The sequence below is a fragment of the Silurus meridionalis genome, chromosome 13 (assembly GCF_014805685.1).
Source record: "Silurus meridionalis isolate SWU-2019-XX chromosome 13, ASM1480568v1, whole genome shotgun sequence".
NCBI classification, from domain to species: domain Eukaryota; kingdom Metazoa; phylum Chordata; class Actinopteri; order Siluriformes; family Siluridae; genus Silurus; species Silurus meridionalis.
Window position 1 is genome coordinate 2911586 of NC_060896.1, and position 21931 is coordinate 2933516.

The following is a 21931-nucleotide window of genomic DNA, read 5'->3' on the forward strand; positions in this document are numbered from 1 at the left end:
TCTGTGTGCAGGAAGTTACAGCTCTACCTCTGCCATGTTAATCTGTATTCTATGTGACTCTCAGAACATGCCTTCCATAGTGTTATTATACGTCATATTCATGTAGCATAGAAAATAATCGCTCACTAATTATTGGTCACTTTCTAAATAATAAAAGTATAGCGCATCTACTGATAATTATTTATATAAATAAATATATGCAAATATCTTAAAAACTATGCATCATAATACAAATGCCGACTTGTATTTGATTTACACTTGTTTTTAATCGATGCATCACATAGTTACATGCCGATGCACCGAAGTATCGCTGAATCTTACCATCTCTACTATACAATATATATACTTTGGTTATAAACTGATTCAGAAGTGAACACCAGGTTTGGGGACATTGCTCTTATGAACGTTAGCTTTTTCTCCTTGTCCTGATTATTGACGGATCAGTTCTCAGCTCTGGATTTTCTCTCAGAAAGACGAAGTCACGCTGTGGCGTTAAAAGCCACAAGGAACTGGAGAGAGACCAAATAACAACCTGCCTTTACGCTGCCTCAGCAGGCCTTCTGGCCATTGAAACATCATCATCTTTCCTGCAATTAAGCTAATAGAAAGTCTGAGCATGCCGGATGATGGCTGTTTTGATTCCTGCACAGGTGTGGAGGTTAAAAAAGCAGCGTGGAAATAAGGTGCGGTAGATTTATGCATTCTTGGGTTCTTCCCTCAGGCCAGGCGTGCAGGGACAGCAGAGACGGTTCTCCTCCGCTAATGCTGTGCGTGTCCACCGAAATAGCGTGGGCATTAAATCACAAGGTGACGCCATGTCAGGATAACAGTAATTAAAAGACTTGCACATGGCCGTTTTTCAAACTTGACCTGACAGTTGATGCCAGGTTATAAGCAAACAGGACACCGGTGGCTTCCACAGATAAACTGTACTCGAGGAAAATATGCCTCTCAGCAACTTTCTATCTGTACATTTATGGACGTGTTGCTTTGTTTTCACCTTGTGCTTGTACATGGCATGTGTACTTCATCCACCACTGGTTGTAGACAAAGTAAGCAAATCATTTTGTTGAGTTAAAGTAGATCCACTCAGTAAAATGTGACTCCAGTAAAAATGTCCCTTTAAACTTTCACTTGAATAGAAGTACCAAAGTTTTTGCCTTCAAATGTACTTAAGTATCTTTCCCTCAGCACACTGATCTAATAATAGATCATATTAATGAGTCAAACACTGATTTCTATTACAATGATCATGAGCCCAAAGCGTTCTTTTCAACTGCTTCAAAAAGATCACGCAATTAGTGTGTGCATTAGTTCGCGTCTGGAGTTTTTTCATCATTTATTCCTCTCTAAATGTTCTGCTTGATGTTGAACTGATGCTGAACTGTATGTTGGTGATCAGTAGATACACCAAACGCCAATCACAACAAAACGGTGTTTGACCAGTTACGTTTTTATCCTCATAAATAAAAAGGCACGATTGATTTCGCAAAATGTAGTTGAGTAAAAAGTATGAAATTTGACTTTGAAATGTAGAAGAAAGTTAAAGTAAAAGTCTCCCCGAATGGCAATACTTCAGTAAAGTACGGATACATGAAAAAGCTACTTAAGTACAGAAACCAATTATATTTACTTTGTTACTGTCCACCACTGCCTACAATGCTAATGCTAATCCCACCAATGCCTTCACATTCATTCAGATCGCTAATTAGCCAAACTAAATCTTTGCTGAAATTCTTTCGCATTGCATTCTGGGCCATTCAGTTTTTTTTTTAAGTCTTCCACTCTCGACTACTCCTTCTTTTTCTTTAATCATCTTCAAAACACAAGTTATGGAATACATAATCCCATCTGTTTTAAGAGTGTGTGTAAATATTCTAAGCTTTTAGTCCCTGGGTCTTCTGTCCACTCAAGGCCTGTTCCACTTTCCAGATGTTTCCTACTGTAACAGTACCTCTGGGTTGGGTTCAATTCAATATTAGCACTATTTCAACCCTGGTGTAATTTGATTACAAAAAGAGAAAAATGAAAATAAATTAGCTCTTTGGGTCCAAAACAACCTTGCAGCTGTTAAACACGTAAAATAGGTCTTGGGTGCCCCCTTGTGGTGCTAATGAATACTGTAACCATCATGGAAGAAAAGGAAGAAAATGTTAGAAAGAAAATGTGCAAAAGATAAAGATGTATGCAGCTCTATCACTCATCTCGCTATGAGGAGAGAAAAAGAGAGCAACACTATTTATTTTAACTGCATAACATTATAATTTATAATATGTAGTTTATCATAATGTGTGTAGCAACAAAACAATTACAGCCAAACAAGTCCGATTGGATTGTAGTTAAACAGAACTATTGATTCTGGTTACCTGTAATTGAAGTGATGTCAGAAATGTTTTTTGTGATTATACTGAATTGGTCCTACTAAGTTCACTAAACATAATCTCCACTGCAGCTTAAATGCTCATTTAAAAGATGTGCATTATAATTATATAGATGTTGTATGTATCTTATGGCTACAATTCGCCAAGAAGTTTTTTGGTTCTCGGTTCTAAGAGAAATTGTGCACAATGACGTGAATTAAATTGTGCAATAAATGCATTTAGGTTGATATTTATAGATGTATAAAGCTCTCAGATATGGACTGCTCTGAGAACATGTTTTACTCATCCAGTGACTGTAGCTGAAACAGAGACGAGCTTTTCAAAGCTGAAACTAATCAGTGTGGGAGACGTTGGGTCGTGGCGTGGTTCACCCCGGGGGCGTCATACAAGCTAAAACCGCTATCGCCGTTTGGTGTATCTACTTATCACCACCATACGGTTCAGCGTCAGTTTAACATCAAGCAGAACATTCAGAGAGGAATAAATGAAGTAGTTGAAAAGGTTTTGGGTTCATGATAATTTTACATTTACATTTGCTACATTTAGCAGACACCTGTGTCCAGAGCGACATACGAAAGTGCTTTGAGTCTCTAGAAATGAATAAATCTACACTGGTACGCAAAATTACAAACTTAATATAAATATAACTCTTAAATTCTACAAACAAACTTGAAAAGTGCTAATTTAAGTGTTTCATGAAGAAGTAGGTCTTCAACCATCGCTTAAATTAATATCATTAAGTCATTAATATCAATCTTTTAATAGATCAGTGTGCTGAGAGTCACACTTGAGTCTTTTCACATCATCTGAGTGGATTAAGTGAAGAGTCTTGTGATAAAAATGATCATAGGAACATTATAGTTATAATAAATCATAGTGATTTAGATACTTAAGTACATTTGAAGGCAAACCCTTTAACTTTTTGTTTAAAGTCAAAATATACACTGGATATTTAACTCGAGTGTATGGTTTGTGTACTTCATCCACCATTTATTCATACCAAATGTTTCAGTATACAATAAAAACAAACGCACAAACAAACATGGCGCCCCCCATGCCGAACCAACTTCCGCTTCCGGTGTGTCGCCGACGCGCTTCCGTGTTTGCGCTGACGCGGCGTTAGAGCGACTCCCGTATCAGCGAGCGACTACGTGTCAGTCCTCCTTCTTCAATCCTCCTTCACCTCCACATCTCAGGTCCACGGAGCAGCCCGAGCAGAAGTAATGGCACCTAAAAGCGGTAATAAGCAGCAGTCTGAGGAGGATTTACTCCTGCAGGACTTCAGCAGGAACCTCTCCGCCAAGTCCACCGCGCTCTTCTACGGGAACGCGCTCATCGTGTCCGCCATTCCCATCTGTAAGTCTGGAGCTCTGTCTCCCTCTGTTTCCCTTCTGTCTCCTTCTGTCTCATTTATTTATCTTTTATTTTTAATATTATATTAAAGAAACATTGGGTATTAGTACTGTGCATTGATTAGTTCCTGATAATATATGGTGTACACAATATAGGAAGCATAATAATAATAATAATAATAATAATAATAATAATAATAATAATAATAAAAACAATAATAATAATTAACCTAGAATTACAAGAATATGACCAAATTTGCAATTTAATAAAAAAAAAAAAACTTTACAACCTTATTGTTTGCTATTTGGGGCTACAGTCTTTCTCTAAATGTATAATTTATCACTTGAAATAGAACCATATCATCCCCTTTTTTATATAAATATATATATAGTCTTTTATTAGGTGTAAATATGTGTAAAAGTGGTGAAGTATTAACCCAAGAGCAGAGCTGTTCCTGTAAAGATGATCATCGCAGAGATATACTACTGTATACAGCAACCCAAATCAACTCAATGCAGGATGTGTGTTTTTCCGTCTTCAGGTCCTCATAATTCACTCAACCAACACGTGTGTGTGTAAAAGTGAAATGTTAACCTATGCATGAGGACCAGGTTTTTTTTCCTGAGGAGATGTGAAGTCTGATCGTTGCAGAAATACACAGCACCATATGCATGATGTAATGAGAGGGATTCACTAATTTATTAGGTCCTTATAACGTACTTAAAAATCACGTTTGTGTGTGTCGAAGTGCTGAAATGTAAACTGAAGCCCGTGCATTCAGACCGGATTTGTTCCTGATGTTCTGATATATATTGCGACCAAACTCAACACAAAACAGGATATAATTAAGGTCCTTATAACACACTTAAAAATCATTATCGTGTGTAAGTAGAATCTCAGACTGAAGCATTTGTTCCTGCTTCGTTCATGAGAGTATGAAGTGTAAATATTACGGAAATATACTGTATACTGCTACCAAATACAATACACGACGTTCTTATGTGTGTTTAAAATCGTTTCTTCTCTCTTCAAAGGGCTTTTCTGGAGGATCTGGCACATGGACCTGGTGCAGTCGGCGGTCCTGTACGCAGTCATGACTCTGGTCAGCACGTACCTGGTGGCCTTCGCTTACAAGAACGTTAAATTCGTCCTCAAGCACAAGTAAGAACCTTCTGAGGGTGTTCACGATAGAAAGCACAGGTTTTGACTGCACTGAAACTGCGCTGTGAAGTGGTGTTTGAGATGCTGGGTTAAAGTGTGTGTGTGTGTGTGTGTGTGTGTGTGTCACCTATTTCAGGGTCGCTCAGAAACGCGAAGACGCCGTTTCCAAGGAAGTGACTCGCAAATTGTCCGAAGCAGACAGCCGCAAGATGTCCCGCAAAGAGAAGGACGAGAGGTAAAGCGATCACCTCCTTGCGGTTTTAGGATGAGATTGAACAGAAGCGTAAATTCTGGCACCCTGGTCGGTTTGAGGGAATCACTCAGGGGTGGGTCACGTGAGGTTCCCTTGTGGAGTAGATCATTGCATCAGTATGCTCTGTTTGCATTTCTGGACAGATTCAGTTGTAGCTTGTGCTATTTTTTATGCTACTCCTATAGAGAAGCAATTGACCATTATGTAGATAAATGACATTATTTTTTCTTCGTTTCCTTCTGCTGGGAAAAATTTCTATTATTGTCCAATCTAGTTTGTATCTATATGATATTTTCCAAACTTTTACCACAGACTTGGAGGCGCACAGTTTATAGTGTGTCATTGGATGCTGTAGCATGGATTTTTTTCTCCTCTTCTTGAAATAGGAGATCCAAACCTGTTAGCAAACAATGTAGATGTGCTTTATGTGGGTTGAAGTGGAAAATATCCACCCTATTGATCACCCCAGGCTTTCTCACCTTCATCACTACCTGACTTTAATACTAGCTGAATGAGCACGAGCACACTCCAAAATCTAGTGGAACATCTTCCCAGAGGAGTGGAGGTTAATTATAAGAGCAAACAGGGAATAAATGTGAACTGGATGTTAAAAAAAAAAACAATCTTATGGTCAGGTGTGCACAAACCTACAGACATTATGCATCTTGTATATTGCTTTGTGTCTTAATTTATTAAAGAATAAATGGTAGCATTCGAATATAGAATTTTTGAAGCAGTTTCAGACAAACTCGAATTATAAAAATAGAAGAACGTTTTCTTTCTGACCACCAGGTGTCAGTAGTGTGCATCGTGTTGCAAGACTTTTGAGTAATAAAAGCTTTTTTCTGCAGAAACAGGCCTGATTGTCAGTAAATAAAATGTAAACAATTTAAAAGATAAATACATATAAAAAAGTTTTAAAACGCAAATTTTCTCTTTTTCACTTAAAATTGATTTATTTACTTATTTGTTGTTGATGGCAGGATTCTGTGGAAGAAGAACGAGGTGGCGGATTACGAGGCCACGACTTTTTCCATCTTCTACAACAACTCTCTTTTCCTCGTGCTGGTTATCATCGCCTCCTTCTTCCTCCTGAAGAACTTCAACCCAACAGTGTAAGTGTCTTCATTTCCACCCGAATCCTTTCCGTGTTTTCTCTACAGACCTGTTTGCATATATTTGTCTCTTTCTCCAGTCTGGACAGCCTTTCGCTAAAGTTCTGTTAAAAAAACTGCACGCTAGATTATTTCTTTCCTTTTCTTATATCATCTATTCCAGGGGTCCCCAAACTTTTTTTTTTTTTTGTGAGGACCCCATAATTTTCCTTTTTTTGAGGTGGGCTATGATTTATTAGATTTATTTATTATGCCTTCTAATGTAAGATGGGTTTATTATTTTGTTCTGCATCATGCAGACAATTATTAAGCATTACGTTTCAAGAAATATCGCCTATTAAAAGAGCTTTAGTTTTTAAAATGGTTACAGGATAACAAAACACAATATAGTACTAAAGTTTATTGCAAAAATAAAATAAAAAAACAGTACTGAATCATGAAAATGTGCTAAAGGGAATATTTTTTCATTAATGGATATCATTTTAAATTGCAAATAATAAATTGCAAATAATAAATACAATAGAGCGCTCTCCGTGCAGCGCGCAGTCTCGCGTGTAAAAACCAGCAGCACGCGCCGTCAGTGATTAGCCTCTAGAGGCCGCTCTCGTAATGACGACAGATCGCGATCTCTGTTAATAACTGCGGGGGAATTTTAGTTTGAAAGCCAAACTTTTTTATCAATACAGATATGAGTGAAACATATATTTTAATAACTTTTTCAAGTTGTGATAATTCGAATAATTAAAACCCACTGCTGATGATTTGCATTCCTACAGGAACTACATTCTGTCCATCAGTGCCTCGTCTGGTCTCATCGCTCTGCTGTCCACCGGCTCCAAGTGAACGAGAGAGAGAGGTCATGAAATCTAAACCATTAAGGAAGAAGAGGAATGAACAAATGAATGACTGGTTCTGGGCAAATGTGTGTGTGAGTGTGTGATGAACAGGGTGTAAGCTGGAGATTTCATTTCATCAGTGGACTTTCATGAAATTCATGATCCGTGTGGCGCCGAGGGGTCGTTTCTGACTCGTTCACTTTTTATACCAATAAATGACCTTTAAACCCTGATTAATACCTAGTCTTTCTTTCTCCATCTCTCTCATGTCTCGCTCTCTCTTTCTCACAACATACAACAACAAAAACAGAAATTGAACGAGATAAAGTGAAAATGAAATAAATGTTTCTAAAATTGCTGTCTAGTCTGTAATCCTGCTCCATATATACACTCATATGTGTGGGTGATTCTGGTGGTAGATTGGGGTTAGGGTGGATGAGTGAGTATGTTGGTAGAACAGGGTTAGTGTGGATGAGTGGTTATAGTGGTAGATTGGGGTTAGGGTCTGTGGGTGATTATGGTGGTGGAATGGGGTTATGGTGGTATGTGGGGGTTAGGGTGGATGGGTGATTATGGTGGTAGACGGGGTTATGGTGGTATGTGGGGTTAGGGTGGATGGATAATTATGGTGGATGAATGGTTATGGTGATATGTGGGGTTAGGGTGGATGGGTGATTATGGTGGTAGACTGTGTTATGGTGGTATGTGGGGTTAGGGTGGATGAATGGTTATGGTGATATGTGGGGTTAGGGTGGATGGGTGATTATGGTGGTAGACTGGGGTTATAGTTGTATGTGGGGTTAGGGTGGTTGGGTGATTATGGTGGTAGACTGGTTATGGTTGTATGTGGGGTTAGGGTGGATGGGTGATTATGGTGGTAGACTGGTTATGGTTGTATGTGGGGGTTAGTGGATGGGTGATTATGGTGGTAGACTGGTTATGGTGGTATGTGGGGTTAGGGTGGTTGGGTGATTATGGTGGTAGACTGGGGTTATGGTTGTATGTGGGGTTAGGTGGATGGGTGATTATGGTGGTAGACTGTGGTTATGGTTGTATGTGGGGGTTAGGGTGGATGGATGGTTGTGGTGGTAGACGGGGGTTATGGTGGTATCTGGGGTTAGGGTGGTTGGGTGATTATGGTGGTAGACTGTGGTTATGGTTGTATGTGGGGGTTAGGGTAAATGAATGGTTATGGTGGATGAATGGTTATGGTGGTATGTGGGGGTTAGGGTGGTTGGGTGAATATAATGGTAGACTGGGGTTATGGTGGGTGTTATACTCTCTGTACTAGTGGAAGTTGATAGAAAGGAAAAATTGTAGTTTAACCGTAATGTTACAAAGAACTTGAACTGGAGACTCCTTCCATAAACATCCTATAAACATTCTTATCTTCCAGGAAACATCACCACACACGCAAGGGCAATTAATCAACTCATTTTGACCGATTAGATTTAAAACTTTAGGTTCTTTTGAATGATGAATATAGAAATAAATTACTGTTTGTTGTATAATTGTATAATTATTGGAATGAATGCAGAATAGGGAAAAAAAGCATCCAACACTGATTTTTTATTGTTTTTATTTCAGGCATATAATTGAGTTCTACATATTGTACATATTGTGTACATAAGTAACTAAGTTTATCCAGGAGGGGGTCAGGTGACACACATGATACTACTATAGAGCAATTGTGTCTTGTTTACAGAGTTGGTTGTTTTGTCACATACACATGGCCGTTGATGGACGTATGATGTATGATGTATGATGTAGACGCCCTGTGTGAAATCCCAAGCATGTAATTATAAAGGCACTCGGTCCAGAGGTGTGCTGTAGCAATGTGAGGACGTGTGGATGAGCATTATTGTGAAAGCTGCCTGAGAAAACTTTTCCCCTGGTCAGATCCGTACTATTTACCCAAAAGTATTCGGACACGTGACTTTTCCACTCATATGTGGTTCTGCCACAAACTGTTACCACAGACACGGAGGCACACAGTTGTATAGGGTGCCTTTGGATGCTGGAGCATGAAATTCTCCCTTCGTGTGATCTAGGAGACCCAAACCTGTTCCAGCATGACAATGTTCCCATGCACAAAACCAGCTCCATGAAGATATGCTTTACATGGGTTGAAAGATACGAAATATCTTTTGTTCTAGATCTCTGATCCTCAACCCTATTGAATTATTGAAAGTGAACACTGATTGCCCCCCAGGTCTCCTCACCTCACTTACATCAGTACCTGACTTTACTAACACGCTAAAGGAGCACAAATTTTCAAAAAATCTAGTGGAACATCTTCCAAGAAGTGTGGCGGTTCTTATGACAACAAATGATGGCTCAATGTGGAATGGGATGTTCACAAAGAAGCACATACCAATCTTATGGTCTGGTGTCCACAAAGTTTTGGGAACACTGAAAGATGTTCCTCGTTTGCATGTATATCAGTGAGAAGTGAGGATTGGAAAACTATTAGACAACTAACAATGAGAAGGCCATCTATTAACAGCAAAGCATGAGATCTCACTTCGATTAAAAGCCTCATTCACATCTCTGAGGTAAAAGTCCAAGTTTAAGCACCAGCCATGGTGGTCCTGTTCCCATTCTGCTCTCAGGACCTGCTGGAAACCTTCAGGATAAAGTTCTCATTAACTGGAAATTATTTACATTTAGAGCCACTTGAGATGACTGTGAGAGAATCCACAGTATGTGCATCTTTTGTTTGATTTCTCATTTAGTCCCGATTTTCTGTTATATGAACCTCCGCTCTTCTGTGAAGATATTCCACTAGATTGTGTGGAGATTCGTGTGGAGATTCGTTTAGCCACAAAGGTGGTTGTAATGTCGAGTCAGATACTGATGTAGGTGAGATGAGGAGGCCTTGGATGCAGTCAGTGTTCACATTTAATAGTTCAGTAGGGTTAAGGTCAGAGATCTAGAGCAGGAGAACGTCCACATCCTCCATCCCATGTTAAACATGTCTGTATGTAGCTGGGTTTGTGCACAGGATCATAATCATGCTGGAACAGGTTTGGATCTCCTACTTCAAGTGAAGGGAAAATGTCAGTCTATCTCATCCAAAGACGTCCTTTACAATTGTGTGTCTTCAACTTTGTGATGACAATTTGGGGAAAAAAACATCTGGGTGGAAAAGACAGGTGTCCCAATACTTTTGTCCATACAGTTTAGTAAATATAAGTATATTGTTGTAACTGATGGGTTTTTCACGGACCACCACCACCACACACACAAACCAAACAATGCACACATTTTCCAGGAAATGTCTCTACACACATCATGTCAGAAATGAAAAACCTCTGGCAATGTAGGAGAGGAGGATGGTATTTTATATATATATATATATATATATATATATATATATATATATATATATATATATATATATATATATATATATATATATATACAGTATATATACAGTATATAGACATATATTGTGTCTATGAGTGTCTCAAGGTTACCAAAACAAGAAGACACACTCAAGGCTCTCTCAGAGGGTCTCTGTTAGCATGCTAGCCAAGTGTCCAATCACACAATTAATTAATTAGTGTCGATAACAAATGTTAAATCGTATTTATAATTTTTAAATTTTCCCACTTGGACACATAACGAGAAGAAGAAATTGTGTCTGAAGTAAATCCTGCCTTGGAGTTCGATGTTCAGATGAAATTCTACTGTAAAAAAACTTTCACTGAATTCCACTGCATTATTTCATTTTATTCATAAAAAGTAGGTTTGCAAAGTGGTGAAAAATTTCCAGAAACTTTCTATAGGAACTTGTTCTGAGGAATTTTGGAAATAGTTTTACAGGAAACAAAATAGGAAATAGGAATCAGGAATGTATGGGAATTGATCGGAAGTAATTAGAAAAGTCGGGGAAATTTCCTACACACATACAAACAAATATAAATATTTTGTTTAGTCATAAGCTGACATGAAAAAATTACATTTTTGACTTAATTGTTAGTACAATTTTGTTGCACAATAGCTTACACACAGCACAAGGACATTTTAAACATAATATTTATGCAATTTATGTGAAAACTTGCCAAGATGGAAATTTTTGGACATTATTTTGTGTGCACGATTTAAGAAATGGTGTGTTATATGTTATGCATGAATGCACAGTGCATGTAGGGGGCATGGCCTCAGTCGCCCTGCAGTAAGTCTGCTGTGTGCATGTGATCGATGGATGTGAAGGTAAAATTTAAATGAAGTTGCATTCAATCTGGTTGTTTTACCCAAAGATTAATCCTGCAATATTAATTACATACAGTAAACTATATTTAAGTTCCCTGTTATAGACTCACTGCAATTTTGTAAATGCTCAGTTTATTCTCGTTAATTCCCATTAAATTTCCATTCTTGAAAATCCCCAGAAACTGAGTCGACTCAACTGCGCATTTGAGCTTGCCTGGAATTCTTTTCATTTAAATACACATAGTGGCTCAAAAGTTTGGAGACACCTTCTGTTATTGAGACACGTGAATGTCTAGCATAGTAGTTGCTCTGGATAAGGGTGTCTGCTGTAAATGTTCACATTGTTTCTATGCAACAAACTTGGTGAAAGGCAAAGACATACAGTAATTGGACATTAAATGAGCGGAAGAAAGTTCTACAGAGTCCAAATATGACATTTATGTCTCTAACAGAAGAACTTGTGTAAGAAGGAGAGAAGATGTGAAAGTGGAAAGTGAAAGGAATCCTGAACCAATTCCTGCCCACATTCCACACTTCAACACCATGCAGCTCGAGTGGAACTGATTTCACCGTACAACAACCGTACATCCGAGCTCTTTAAGTATTATTTAGAGAGAAAACAGTCGTCTGGAGTGATATTTATAATAGAACAACCTGCCCCGTCACTGCACCTGAATCCTACTGAAATGCTCTAAGATTGGATCATAAGGTCAGAAAGAAATCTCCAACCAGTAAAGAACATATTTGGGGAGGTTATCAAGAGGCACAGCAAAGTATTTCAGCTGAACGTTTGGTGAAAGGAACTGTCCAGGTGCTGGTATTGTGTAAAGCTGTTCTTCATGCTGAGGGAGGATTTTTCACTGAAAATAAAGTCTGGACATTTGTAGATTTGTTTGGTCAAAGGACATCTTTATATTGTTAAATGCATAGGAACAAAAGGAACATGCATGTGCATCTCGAAAAGTGTTGAATTCTTGACAGTGCGATACTCTCTCATTGTTAATCAGATTATCAGAACGATGGATTATCAATCTGCATTTAAACAAAGGTATTGAATTGAGTTGAACTTCATCCTTATGAGCGAAAAGAACCGTGGGGAAAAAAACACAAACAAGACCATAGTGGTAAAAGTTCTCACAGTGTATAACTGTGAGTGTGTGTGTGTGTGTTGTTCAGGATGCACTATTTACATATATCGAGTTAATTCTACAATGCCGTCAATCTGGAATCTAATTTGATGTGGTAGAAATGTAAAACATCCTCCAGGTAAGCGACCTGATAATTAAGCGTTCTGGCTTTTTGTTCAAATTTGCACTAATTTATTTTAAGCTCCGAAGCCATTCAGTTTTCTGCTAAAAGCATTGTGATCAGTGTCACACTATTTGTGCTCTCGAAAAAAGAAAAAAAAAGAAAACAGGCTTTTCTTTAATCAGATGCAATTACTAATGCAGGCTTTCGCTAAACAAGCAAAGACCAGTATGGATGCGTGTAACAGGATGCCTCGTTCCGTTTCAGTTTCTCGTAAGCAAGGCTGCAGTTCTCCTATTGGAACAGCAGAGGGAGATGTTCTCCACACCTCCTGTCTCTTCAATCTCCAGGTCTCCAGCATACGTCCCTTGACTCCCAGCTCCACGAGCGGAAGACTTGTCAGGGGTTGACAGGTCTCTCGGAGCATTGCACTTCCTTTGCTACATGACGTTTCTTTTATTTTCGTGCGTCGTTTTATATTCGTAGAGTTTGTCGTCATGGTGATTTGCGGCTGTTGAGTCAGCCAGGAAAAGGGGGCATGCACAAACAGAAGACGGGCGAGGTGAGGCGAGGCGAGGCTCTCTCCCATACGCTGAGAGAGCAAACCCAGGAACAGGAAGAGGAGGAGGAGACAGGTTTTGAGATCAAGAAACACACCGGCCTGACGACGCCTAATCCCCTACGAGCGATAGTCCTTCTTATTGTACGGCCTGTTTCCAAGTATGTGGTCGATTTCAGTCACGACATTAGACGTCATCTTAGGTAGAACCTGAGTGAGGTGAGATAAGAATCAGAATATTTTACACCTGAGATTGAGACCTTTCCGGTTTTTCTTACACAACGTTAAAGATTTGTCATACATATTTACCTGTTGCACACTTTTCATTGATTAAAGAACATTGTATTTTTACGTTATAGCAACTGTAATCCTTTTTTCCTTCTGTGGAGAAGATATGAGGATAAGAAGAAAGGAGGATAGGAGGATGGAAGCATGTGAGGACAGGAGGATAAGAGGGCAAGAGAATGAGAAGGATGGGGTATGGGAGGACAGGTGGATAAGAAGAGAGGAGGACGGAAGGAGAGGAGGATGGGGGCATGGGAGGACAGAAGGATAAGAGGATGGGGTACAGGAGAACAGGAGGAGTGGAGCATGGGAGGACAGGAGTATAAGAGAATGGGGTACAGGAGGAGTGGGGGGGTATGGGAGGACAGGTGGATAAGTGTATGGGGTACAGGAGGATACAAATGAATGAATGGGATGGGAGGATGGGAGCAGAGTAGAACAGGAGGAAAGGAGCATGGGAAGATGGAAGATAGGAGGGGAGAAAGTGAGGGTGAGGGTTTTGCAGGCTGTGTGTGTGTGTGTGTGTGTGTGTGTGTGTGTGTGTGTGTGTGTGTGTGAACACACCTGAATGGCTCCCAGGTTTTCTGTTAGCTGTTGTGGGTTGGAGGTTCCTAAGAGAACTGAACTCACACCTTCGTTTCTCAGGCACCAGGCTGGATGGACAAAGTACATGCGCACACACACACACACACACACACACACACACACACACACACACACACACACACACTTGTATTCATTAAAATATAAACTGTAGATTACTCTGGTAGTTCGATTTTGAGAATTGACCTGTGACATTTAGATTTCTGATTCCCGGTGTCCATCTGCTGTTCTGGGAGTGAACATTAGGAGATCTGTCTACACTTATGGGAAAACCTGACAGTTTGCATATACTGACCATATGACCATAAGTATTCAAAACGAGCAGATGAGCCTTTTCAGGATCCTTCCTAGGAAACTGTCTTTTTAGGAGTTATGTCTGGAGTATCAAATGTGGGAGAAGGGAAAGACAGGGGTCTAAGAGAATGGAAAGAGGGAAGGACAGGAAGACAGGAGGAATTGAGGGGATGATGGGAGGACAGGGGGACAGGAATAAGGCGAACACAGGAAGACAGGAGGAGGAGAGCACAAGAATGGGAGGAAAATGGGATGGGGCACAGAAGGACAGGTAGAGAGAGTAGAATGGGGGCATGAGAGGACAGGAGGAGTGGAGCATGGGAGGACAAGTGGATAAGAGGATGGGTTACAAAGAAGAATGGAAGCACTGGAGGACAGGAGGATAAAAGAATGAGAGAAGGGGAGGACACGAGGATAGGAGGATGGGGGCATGGGAGGACAGGAGAAAAGTGTATGGGGTGGGAAAAAGGCAAGTACAGGAGGAAAGAAGACAGTGGAATGGAGGAACTGGAGGACAGGAGGCCAGAGCGACTCTCACCCACAGCCAGCTGTGGAAGTGTGCAGCCAAGCTTCTCTGCAATGTGAGCCAACTCCTTCAGCTTAGCCTGCTGCTTCCTTCCATCCTCGCTCATGATCTTCTCTTTCAGCCATTGGTACGACTGCAGCAGAGAAGGAGAGAGACTTCTTATTAGACCCACGATTATACCCACACTCACTTTACCAATGATTTACTGGCTGTTCATGCTACAGTGGTATATCAGAAAACTGTTGGATTCTGATTGGTCAGAAGGTGTTCCTGGTGAGGAAAAAGAGCTGGAAATGCCTTCACCCTCTCCAGCTGCCCTTTTCCTTGATGTTACTAAGGCAACATTTTGTTTGAAGTCTTCGCAGTCATCTTATTGCAGAAATATAAAAAAGGATCAAGGAATGGGCATTTATAGCTGCTATAATGTGAATGATAAGAGGAAATGACTAACATTTTACACTATCTGAATATAGGTTTTGGGACACCTGACATTAATAAGCTTCAATCTCCTGGAAAGATGTGGAGATTTGAAGTCCTTCAGCCACAAGAGTGTAGAAAAGTCAGGTAGTGATGTAGTGAAATGAAGAGGCCTGGGGTCCAGTCAGCATTCACATTTATTGCAAAGAGGGTTGAGGTCAGCGCTCTATAGCAGGAGATCTTGCACATCTTCCAACCACTCTAAAGCATGCTGGAACAGCTCTGGGACACTTAGTTCAAGTAGAGGAAGAATTTCATGTCACCACAACCAATAATGTGCCTCCAACTTTGTGGTTTGGGGAAGAACCACATCTGGGTGGAAGGGTCTACTTTTGGGCAGACATGAGGTGGGATCAAAAAGTTTGGAGACTAATGGTGTAACTGGTGCTATTCTGACCCACGTGCATTACCACGTCTGCAAATTTCATCATGAGCATCAAGTTAGAACAAAGAGCAAATGTTAACTTTAGCGGGAAGCTGGGCAAATCTGCTACAGAAACGTTTGACATGACGTACGTTTTGGCGACGCTGGTTTTGAGGGCTTCAAGAGCGGAAGAACTTTATTGGAAGGTAACGAAAGATCTGGAAGACCTTTGACAACCTCAGCCATTCTGCAAGTTGTGCGAGTCTCGAAACTTTCGATATGTTTTTGAAAACATTTTATTGAACTTGAGCTGCACCTTCATCGAAGCTCTGGAGGACTCTGGGATGCCATTTTCGTACTTTCCGGTGATGATTCCACAGGCAAGAGGGGACCACGTCATGGCTCCTACACCTACAAACACACACCCACACACACACACACACACACACACACACACACACACACACACACACACACACACACACACACACACACACACACCACATAGTCAGTAAGTAAGAACAGAAATGTGAGATGTTCTGTGCAAGAGCGAGATCGTCAACAGGATGAATAGAAACAGATCAAACGATTGAACACCCAGATTGGACACCAGACAGACAGAGGAATAAAATTTGAAAGAAAGGAAAGAGAAAGTGAAAACGATTGACACCTGCCTATCTTGTGGTAGAGCTCAGGCAGCTGCACTTCCACTTTCTCTCTTTGAAAGAGGTGATACTCGGCTTGTTCGCACACTGGGGGGATCAAATTAAACTGCCTCGCCACCGAATACGCTTCCTGTTCATATGGACAGACAGAGAGCGAGAGAACAAGGGAAAAAAAAAAGAAAGAACGAGAGAGAAAAATGCAAAATTGAAGCAATTACAACAGATTTCCTCCAATTTTTTATATGTGCATATGTTACATCCAGCTGGTGACTGCTAATCGCTTTCCAGTAATATACATTTCTGCAAGAGTACCATTGAAGCATTACCCGCTGGGATCCGATGCAGGCGTGTGTGCATTTGTGTATCAGTGTGTGTCCGTGTAGGAGGGACCCTTTTTAATGCAACACTAAAAAAGCAGATCGGTGTAGCACAAATTACATGTGATTAGCGCATCTGCTTCACCAGACCCCGCTGCACCAGCCGTTTATTAACCCCTGGATTAATGACGCCGTCTGAATTACAGTCCTCCGCTCTCGAACGACTCCCTCCTGACAGCTAACACACTGCTAATCTGTCATTAGCGCGCACAATATTAGCATTCATCCACATAATGAAAGGAGTGTTGCGATTAACACACCACCACAACTGTGTGCTTGATCATTCCCCACACAAATCAGGGTTTTTTTTGGACAACTCGTCCTCCTCCTCCTCTCGGCCTCTCAGGCAAGTTGCGAACAAGACACTGGCTACTTAGTTTTGTGAGTAGTTCGATTTAATTATAAATCGCATGTAAATACGCAACAAGTCCAAAAGTATTATGACACCCGCCTTTTTTGGCCATATGTGTTTCTTCTTCAAGCAAAATTGATGTGTAAGGTCTCCTGCTATAGAACTCTGACCCTCAACCCGATTAAACACTTCTGGGATTAACTGGACTCCACTCCTGACCTGGCTAACACTCATGAGGCTAAATGAAATCTCACAAAGCTCCACAAAATCTAGAGGAACATCTTTTCCAGAAGAGTGGAGGTTATGATAACAGGAAATGAGGACTACATGTGTAATGGGATGTGCAACAAGAAGCACATACCAATATTATGTATGTCCACAAACGTTTGGCCATATTGTGTGTATAGCAACTTGAGTGTTGAATATCTGATGTAAGCTACGTCTGAGGGGTGTAAATGGAAAATACCATTAACGGATTTTTCATCTGAATTACAAAAATTACTCTAAATCTCAAATCCAGATAATCCAGAATCCAGAAGTTCATCTAATATACCGAGGATCCTTAAAAAAAATAATCTGCTCACCATGATCTCCATCGCGGTCCATCGGGATGTGCCCCAGTACATAGCCATCCCCTGGTTGATCACATGGGTCATCGCTCTTACGATCTCTAATAGGAAATAAAAACAGAGAGGATAAGAGAGGATAACCTACCCACCTACCTACATACCTACCCATCTTCCCACCCACCTACACTCCTACCTACCTACCTACCTACCTACACATCTACCTACCCACCTACCTACCTACCTACCTACCTACCTACTTACACACCTACCCACTCCTGGTTTGAAGGATTCCTGGCCATGCACACATCTCTCACACTTAAAGCTCAAGTTATGAGCGATTCCATTTTTTTTCTGCAGATTTACTCAGAAATGTATAAAGTTTCTACCTGAAGCCTTTTTGTGCACCTTAAACAACCTTACTGTTAATCACACATAAGGAATGAGGTTGTGGTTTGATGACACCATCAGACTTTGAACTTCACTCAGCTCATATCATACAAAAAACGTGTTTAGGTTAAATGTGTTTAAACTCCGCCCCCTCTTTGTAGGTTAAGTACTTAATTCTGTACTTATACTTCTTACAGTTGGTCTGAATTTCAGGATGAACTGCTGGCTGTGTGAATCATAACTTGCAAACAAAGCAAATGTGCTCTGGAGAGTCCTGCAGCACTGCTGAGACTCGAACCCGATTCTGTAATTTGTAGCTGTGGGAGAAACGCGGCTCTGCAGAATCAGTGGTGCTTTAAATATATTTACCCTGAGGGGACCTGCTCAGTTTTATGTTTTAACGTCAGGGAACAGTACTGAAGGAAGATAGAAGGTAACAGAGTGCGAATGCATGTGGGGGTGTGTGTGTGTGTGTGTGTGTGTGTGTGTGTGTGTGTGTGTGTGTGTGTGTGTGAGTTTTGGGCAGTGCGGAGTCCTTAAGATCTGAAGGGACTGCAGGATGAGCTCTATGGGAGGCTTTAAAATGCATCTCATACCCACACACACACACACACACACACACACACACACACACACACACACACACACACACACACAGATGGTATAATGCCAAAGCTGCAGCTCTCGGACATTCAATGCAGCACAAAAACACCGCACTGCTTCCTGCTTGCGCATACAAGTGAGGCAGCGAGAAAGAGGAAGTGATGTGACACTTGGCTTCATGATGCGAACCCTCCCTTTCTCCATCCCTCCTTTTTTTAGGTTCTTTATCTTTTAAGATTCTGTCTCAAAGTATAAGACCATCTGTCCAATAATACATCGATAGACCGAAAAAGTACGGAGAGGAGTAAAGAAAAGGAAAATGAGCAATAATTAGCTGCAAAAAGAGCTTAATGAGCATTAAAAGGCAATCTGGAGATTTTTTTGAAGCAGAATTAGAATTCGCGAAGATGCTCATCGCCTCTAATCACGTCTAATCACGTCTAATCACGGCAAACAAAGCAACACGATGCTTGGCTCTTAATCAGGTTTACATGGAGAGCTTTTACACTCTTGAAGCACGTTAGGAATATTAGTGGGTAGACTGTAGACCAAAACCCAGATCAATAGAAATACTGCAAAAAATCTAATCTACAAGTCCAGTTTATTTCTTTTAACACTTTTCACAATGGACATTGTCTCAAATCAGCTTTACAGAATATAACAGTTAGGGTGAATAGTGTGTGTTTATCCCTGATGAGCAGCCATGGCAACTTTGGCAAGGAAAAACTCCCTTAGATGTTATGAGGAAGAAACCTTGAGAGGAACCAGACTCAAAAGGGGAACCCATCCTCATTTGGGTGACATCAAGAGATTATAGTCTTTATACAATACAGAACACTGGAGAGAGAGAACTAACATGAGCACTGGAGTTTAAGATTATGAGTAATGTTCTTTCTACAGACTTATACAGAACCAGGAGCTACTGAGCAACTCATAAAATAGCTCAACATTTGAGATCATCATATCAACACCAGCTTCTCCATGCCAGAACCTTTAAACACTCAAAGAGTTCCAAAGTCCAAACTCCACTTGAGGTGAAATCTAATTGGCACTGGTACGTATCTAGATTGTTCGGGATGTTTGCGGGGTCGGAATCTACTTCTTTAAAGGGTTTGACCTGCATGACGTCAATTTGAGGCCTTTTATCTTTTAAGATTTAATTTTAGCCGTAATAACTGGTTTTAAAGTATTATTCATGTCGACATGAAACACATTTATTTACAACCTAATAACAAATGATAAAACTCTGTACTATTAACTCACCAAACATTATCCAGTACGATTATTATTATTTTTTTATTAATTTACAAAAAGTACTTCTGACTTTTTAATAAATTGTTCTGTAGTTTGATTTCAGTTTCTCATGTTGAATATCTTTCAGTGAGCAATAATGTTTTATGTTGCAATAAGTTTTAGTATTTTAAGTATTTTTACATCGCAACTTCTGCGCGATACCAGATCGTGGTTTTAATAGCAATCAAATTTTGCTAAAAAATATTTTTTATTAATAATTTATTTTATTTTATTTATCATTCCTTGTAAGTGCAAAAATAATTAGCAATAAAGTGGAAGCTCAGTGGTTAAAGCTCTGGGTTAGTGATTCAAAGGGAGCTCCGGTATCACCAAGCTACCAATCCTGGGGCCCTTGAGCAAGGCCCTTAACCTTCTGTGCACCATGGCTGACCCTGTGCATTGGCCCCAGCTTCCTCGTTGAGATATGTAATGAAAGAATGTGTGAAAAGTACATGTGATTAATAAAAAATAAAGTTTCCTTTCCTGTCTATACAGAAATCTCACAGTTTCTCACAGTCCCCATTGTCAGAATGGGGTTTGTATTTCTCTAATACGCTGCTGCAGGATCTCTGCGCTCCTGAGCCTCGAGACTGTGGACCAGTACCAGATCATTTGCTAGCAAGCTGCATGTCCATTTTATTGACTTTTGCGGTCTCCAGGTTTTTTATTTTTTATAAAACACGTTTACCTATGATATTGTCTGCTTATGTTATTGTACGCCTGCTGGATGGCCCCGGTGTTGCCAACTCGAAATCCGTTTAATATGTTTAAAGCCACAGCTTTCAAGCGACATGAATTTTATGCTACAGGCACCCACTTCTTTTCAATTTGAGACCACTTGCCGCAGCTGAAGTTGGTTCCCCATGAGCAGTCTAAAGATCCATGAGATTACTGTGGAAGGTTAAACTGAAGAACCATGAAGATGGATTTGAACTCTAACAGTCTAACAGTCTTACGTTGTGGAAATGAGCTCTTATTCTTGTAATTCAATTCTTGTGAATAATCTTAGAGAAAAATTGACCAGATGAAGATCCTGAAGGCTTCTGGCCCACCTGGATCTATTTTCTTGTCCAAGTGTGAACGATAATGTGCTGTGCAGTGTTTAAAATCGACTTACACCTTGTTACTCATTCAGGTCTGGTTTGGTTTGGGGGAATAAAAGCCTGCGAGGAAACTGAACAAAGCACAAACACACGAGCTTCAAAAGAGAGAACAAAACGCGGCACGGAGCTTTCAGACACTGTCAAGCCTTTGGCTCGGCTCGCGTTTAGCCGAATATCTTCTCGTTTTTCACAAAGCGTAAATTTAGCATGAAACCACAGATAAGAAAAGAAACTACGATGCTGAGCCAAAAGAGCTGCTTTTTACTCTTCATCCAGCAGTACAACAGTGTACAAGGCTAAATACTAACCTTAGGAAAAAGTCAAGTAAAGTGCACAAAAGAAAAAGAAAGAACGAGACAAATGAAGGGTGAAGGAGGGGTGAAGTGGAGAGACTGACGGAGTGAGTGGCACGTTATCCCTGAAGGATCGTTTGTTAAGCACTCTGAAGGCTAAAGTGAGTTAGCTGTCTCGCAACACAGATCTCATTACGGCAAACGGATCTGTCACTTTCCATGTCTCCAGCTCATCTTACTCACACACACACACACACACACTCTTTTTCCTGACTCATACACTCTCAGAATGCAGCGTCAGTGTGCTCGCTGTTCTCCGCGGCTCAGCGGCTCGAGTAATGGAGTTGTAAAGCAGTCGAGCACTTACAAAGTGTAAGCGAAGAGTCAAGCCGTTAAAGCAGGGGGTCCCCAAACTACGGCCTCCGCATTTACAATGGGCCTCTGAACAATTCCAGAAATTTTCCAAATGTCATTTTAAATATATATTTTACTCATATTATATCTGTATTTGATAATGAAGGTCGGCTTTCAAACTAAAATGTCCCCTATTTAATAAAAGAGGTCGAGGCACCGAGAGTTGATCAGAAAAATCCACTGTGATAGTTTTTCCGGCTTT

The 21931-nt window shown here is 40.4% G+C and overlaps 2 protein-coding genes across 4 annotated transcripts in view; one reads left to right on the plus strand and one right to left on the minus strand.

The window, feature by feature from the left end:
• Window positions 1-3483: 3483 nt before the first annotated feature.
• ssr3 (signal sequence receptor, gamma) lies at window positions 3484-7332 on the plus strand. The gene is made up of 5 exons (XM_046864075.1): window positions 3484-3737; window positions 4769-4895; window positions 5032-5130; window positions 6132-6263; window positions 7040-7332. The coding sequence occupies exons 1-5, from the start codon at window positions 3605-3607 to the stop codon at window positions 7104-7106; spliced, it is 558 nt and encodes a 185-aa protein (XP_046720031.1). The 5' UTR covers window positions 3484-3604; the 3' UTR covers window positions 7107-7332.
• Window positions 7333-8661: 1329 nt separating this feature from the next.
• The window catches only part of kcnab1a (potassium voltage-gated channel subfamily A regulatory beta subunit 1a), a 91671-nt gene continuing 78401 nt past the window's right edge, over window positions 8662-21931 (minus strand). For all 3 annotated transcript variants that reach the window (XM_046864072.1, XM_046864073.1, XM_046864074.1), the window contains exons 9-14: window positions 17652-17737; window positions 16348-16468; window positions 15990-16084; window positions 14845-14965; window positions 13974-14062; window positions 8662-13334 (exon numbers count right to left, since the gene is read on the minus strand). In XM_046864072.1, the coding sequence (XP_046720028.1) occupies window positions 13245-13334; window positions 13974-14062; window positions 14845-14965; window positions 15990-16084; window positions 16348-16468; window positions 17652-17737 (602 nt within the window). In that variant the 3' untranslated portion in view covers window positions 8662-13244. The remainder of the gene's footprint in view (window positions 13335-13973; window positions 14063-14844; window positions 14966-15989; window positions 16085-16347; window positions 16469-17651; window positions 17738-21931) is intronic.

Bases quoted from the DNA above. Each gene is read 5' to 3' on its own strand.
- ssr3 (XM_046864075.1), top strand. From the start codon at position 3,605: ATGGCACCTAAAAGCGGTAATAAGCAGCAGTCTGAGGAGGATTTACTC. The intron at 4,896-5,031 runs GTAAGAACCTTC...CACCTATTTCAG, and splicing joins AAATTCGTCCTCAAGCACAA to GGTCGCTCAGAAACGCGAAG. The intron at 5,131-6,131 runs GTAAAGCGATCA...TGTTGATGGCAG, and splicing joins CGCAAAGAGAAGGACGAGAG to GATTCTGTGGAAGAAGAACG.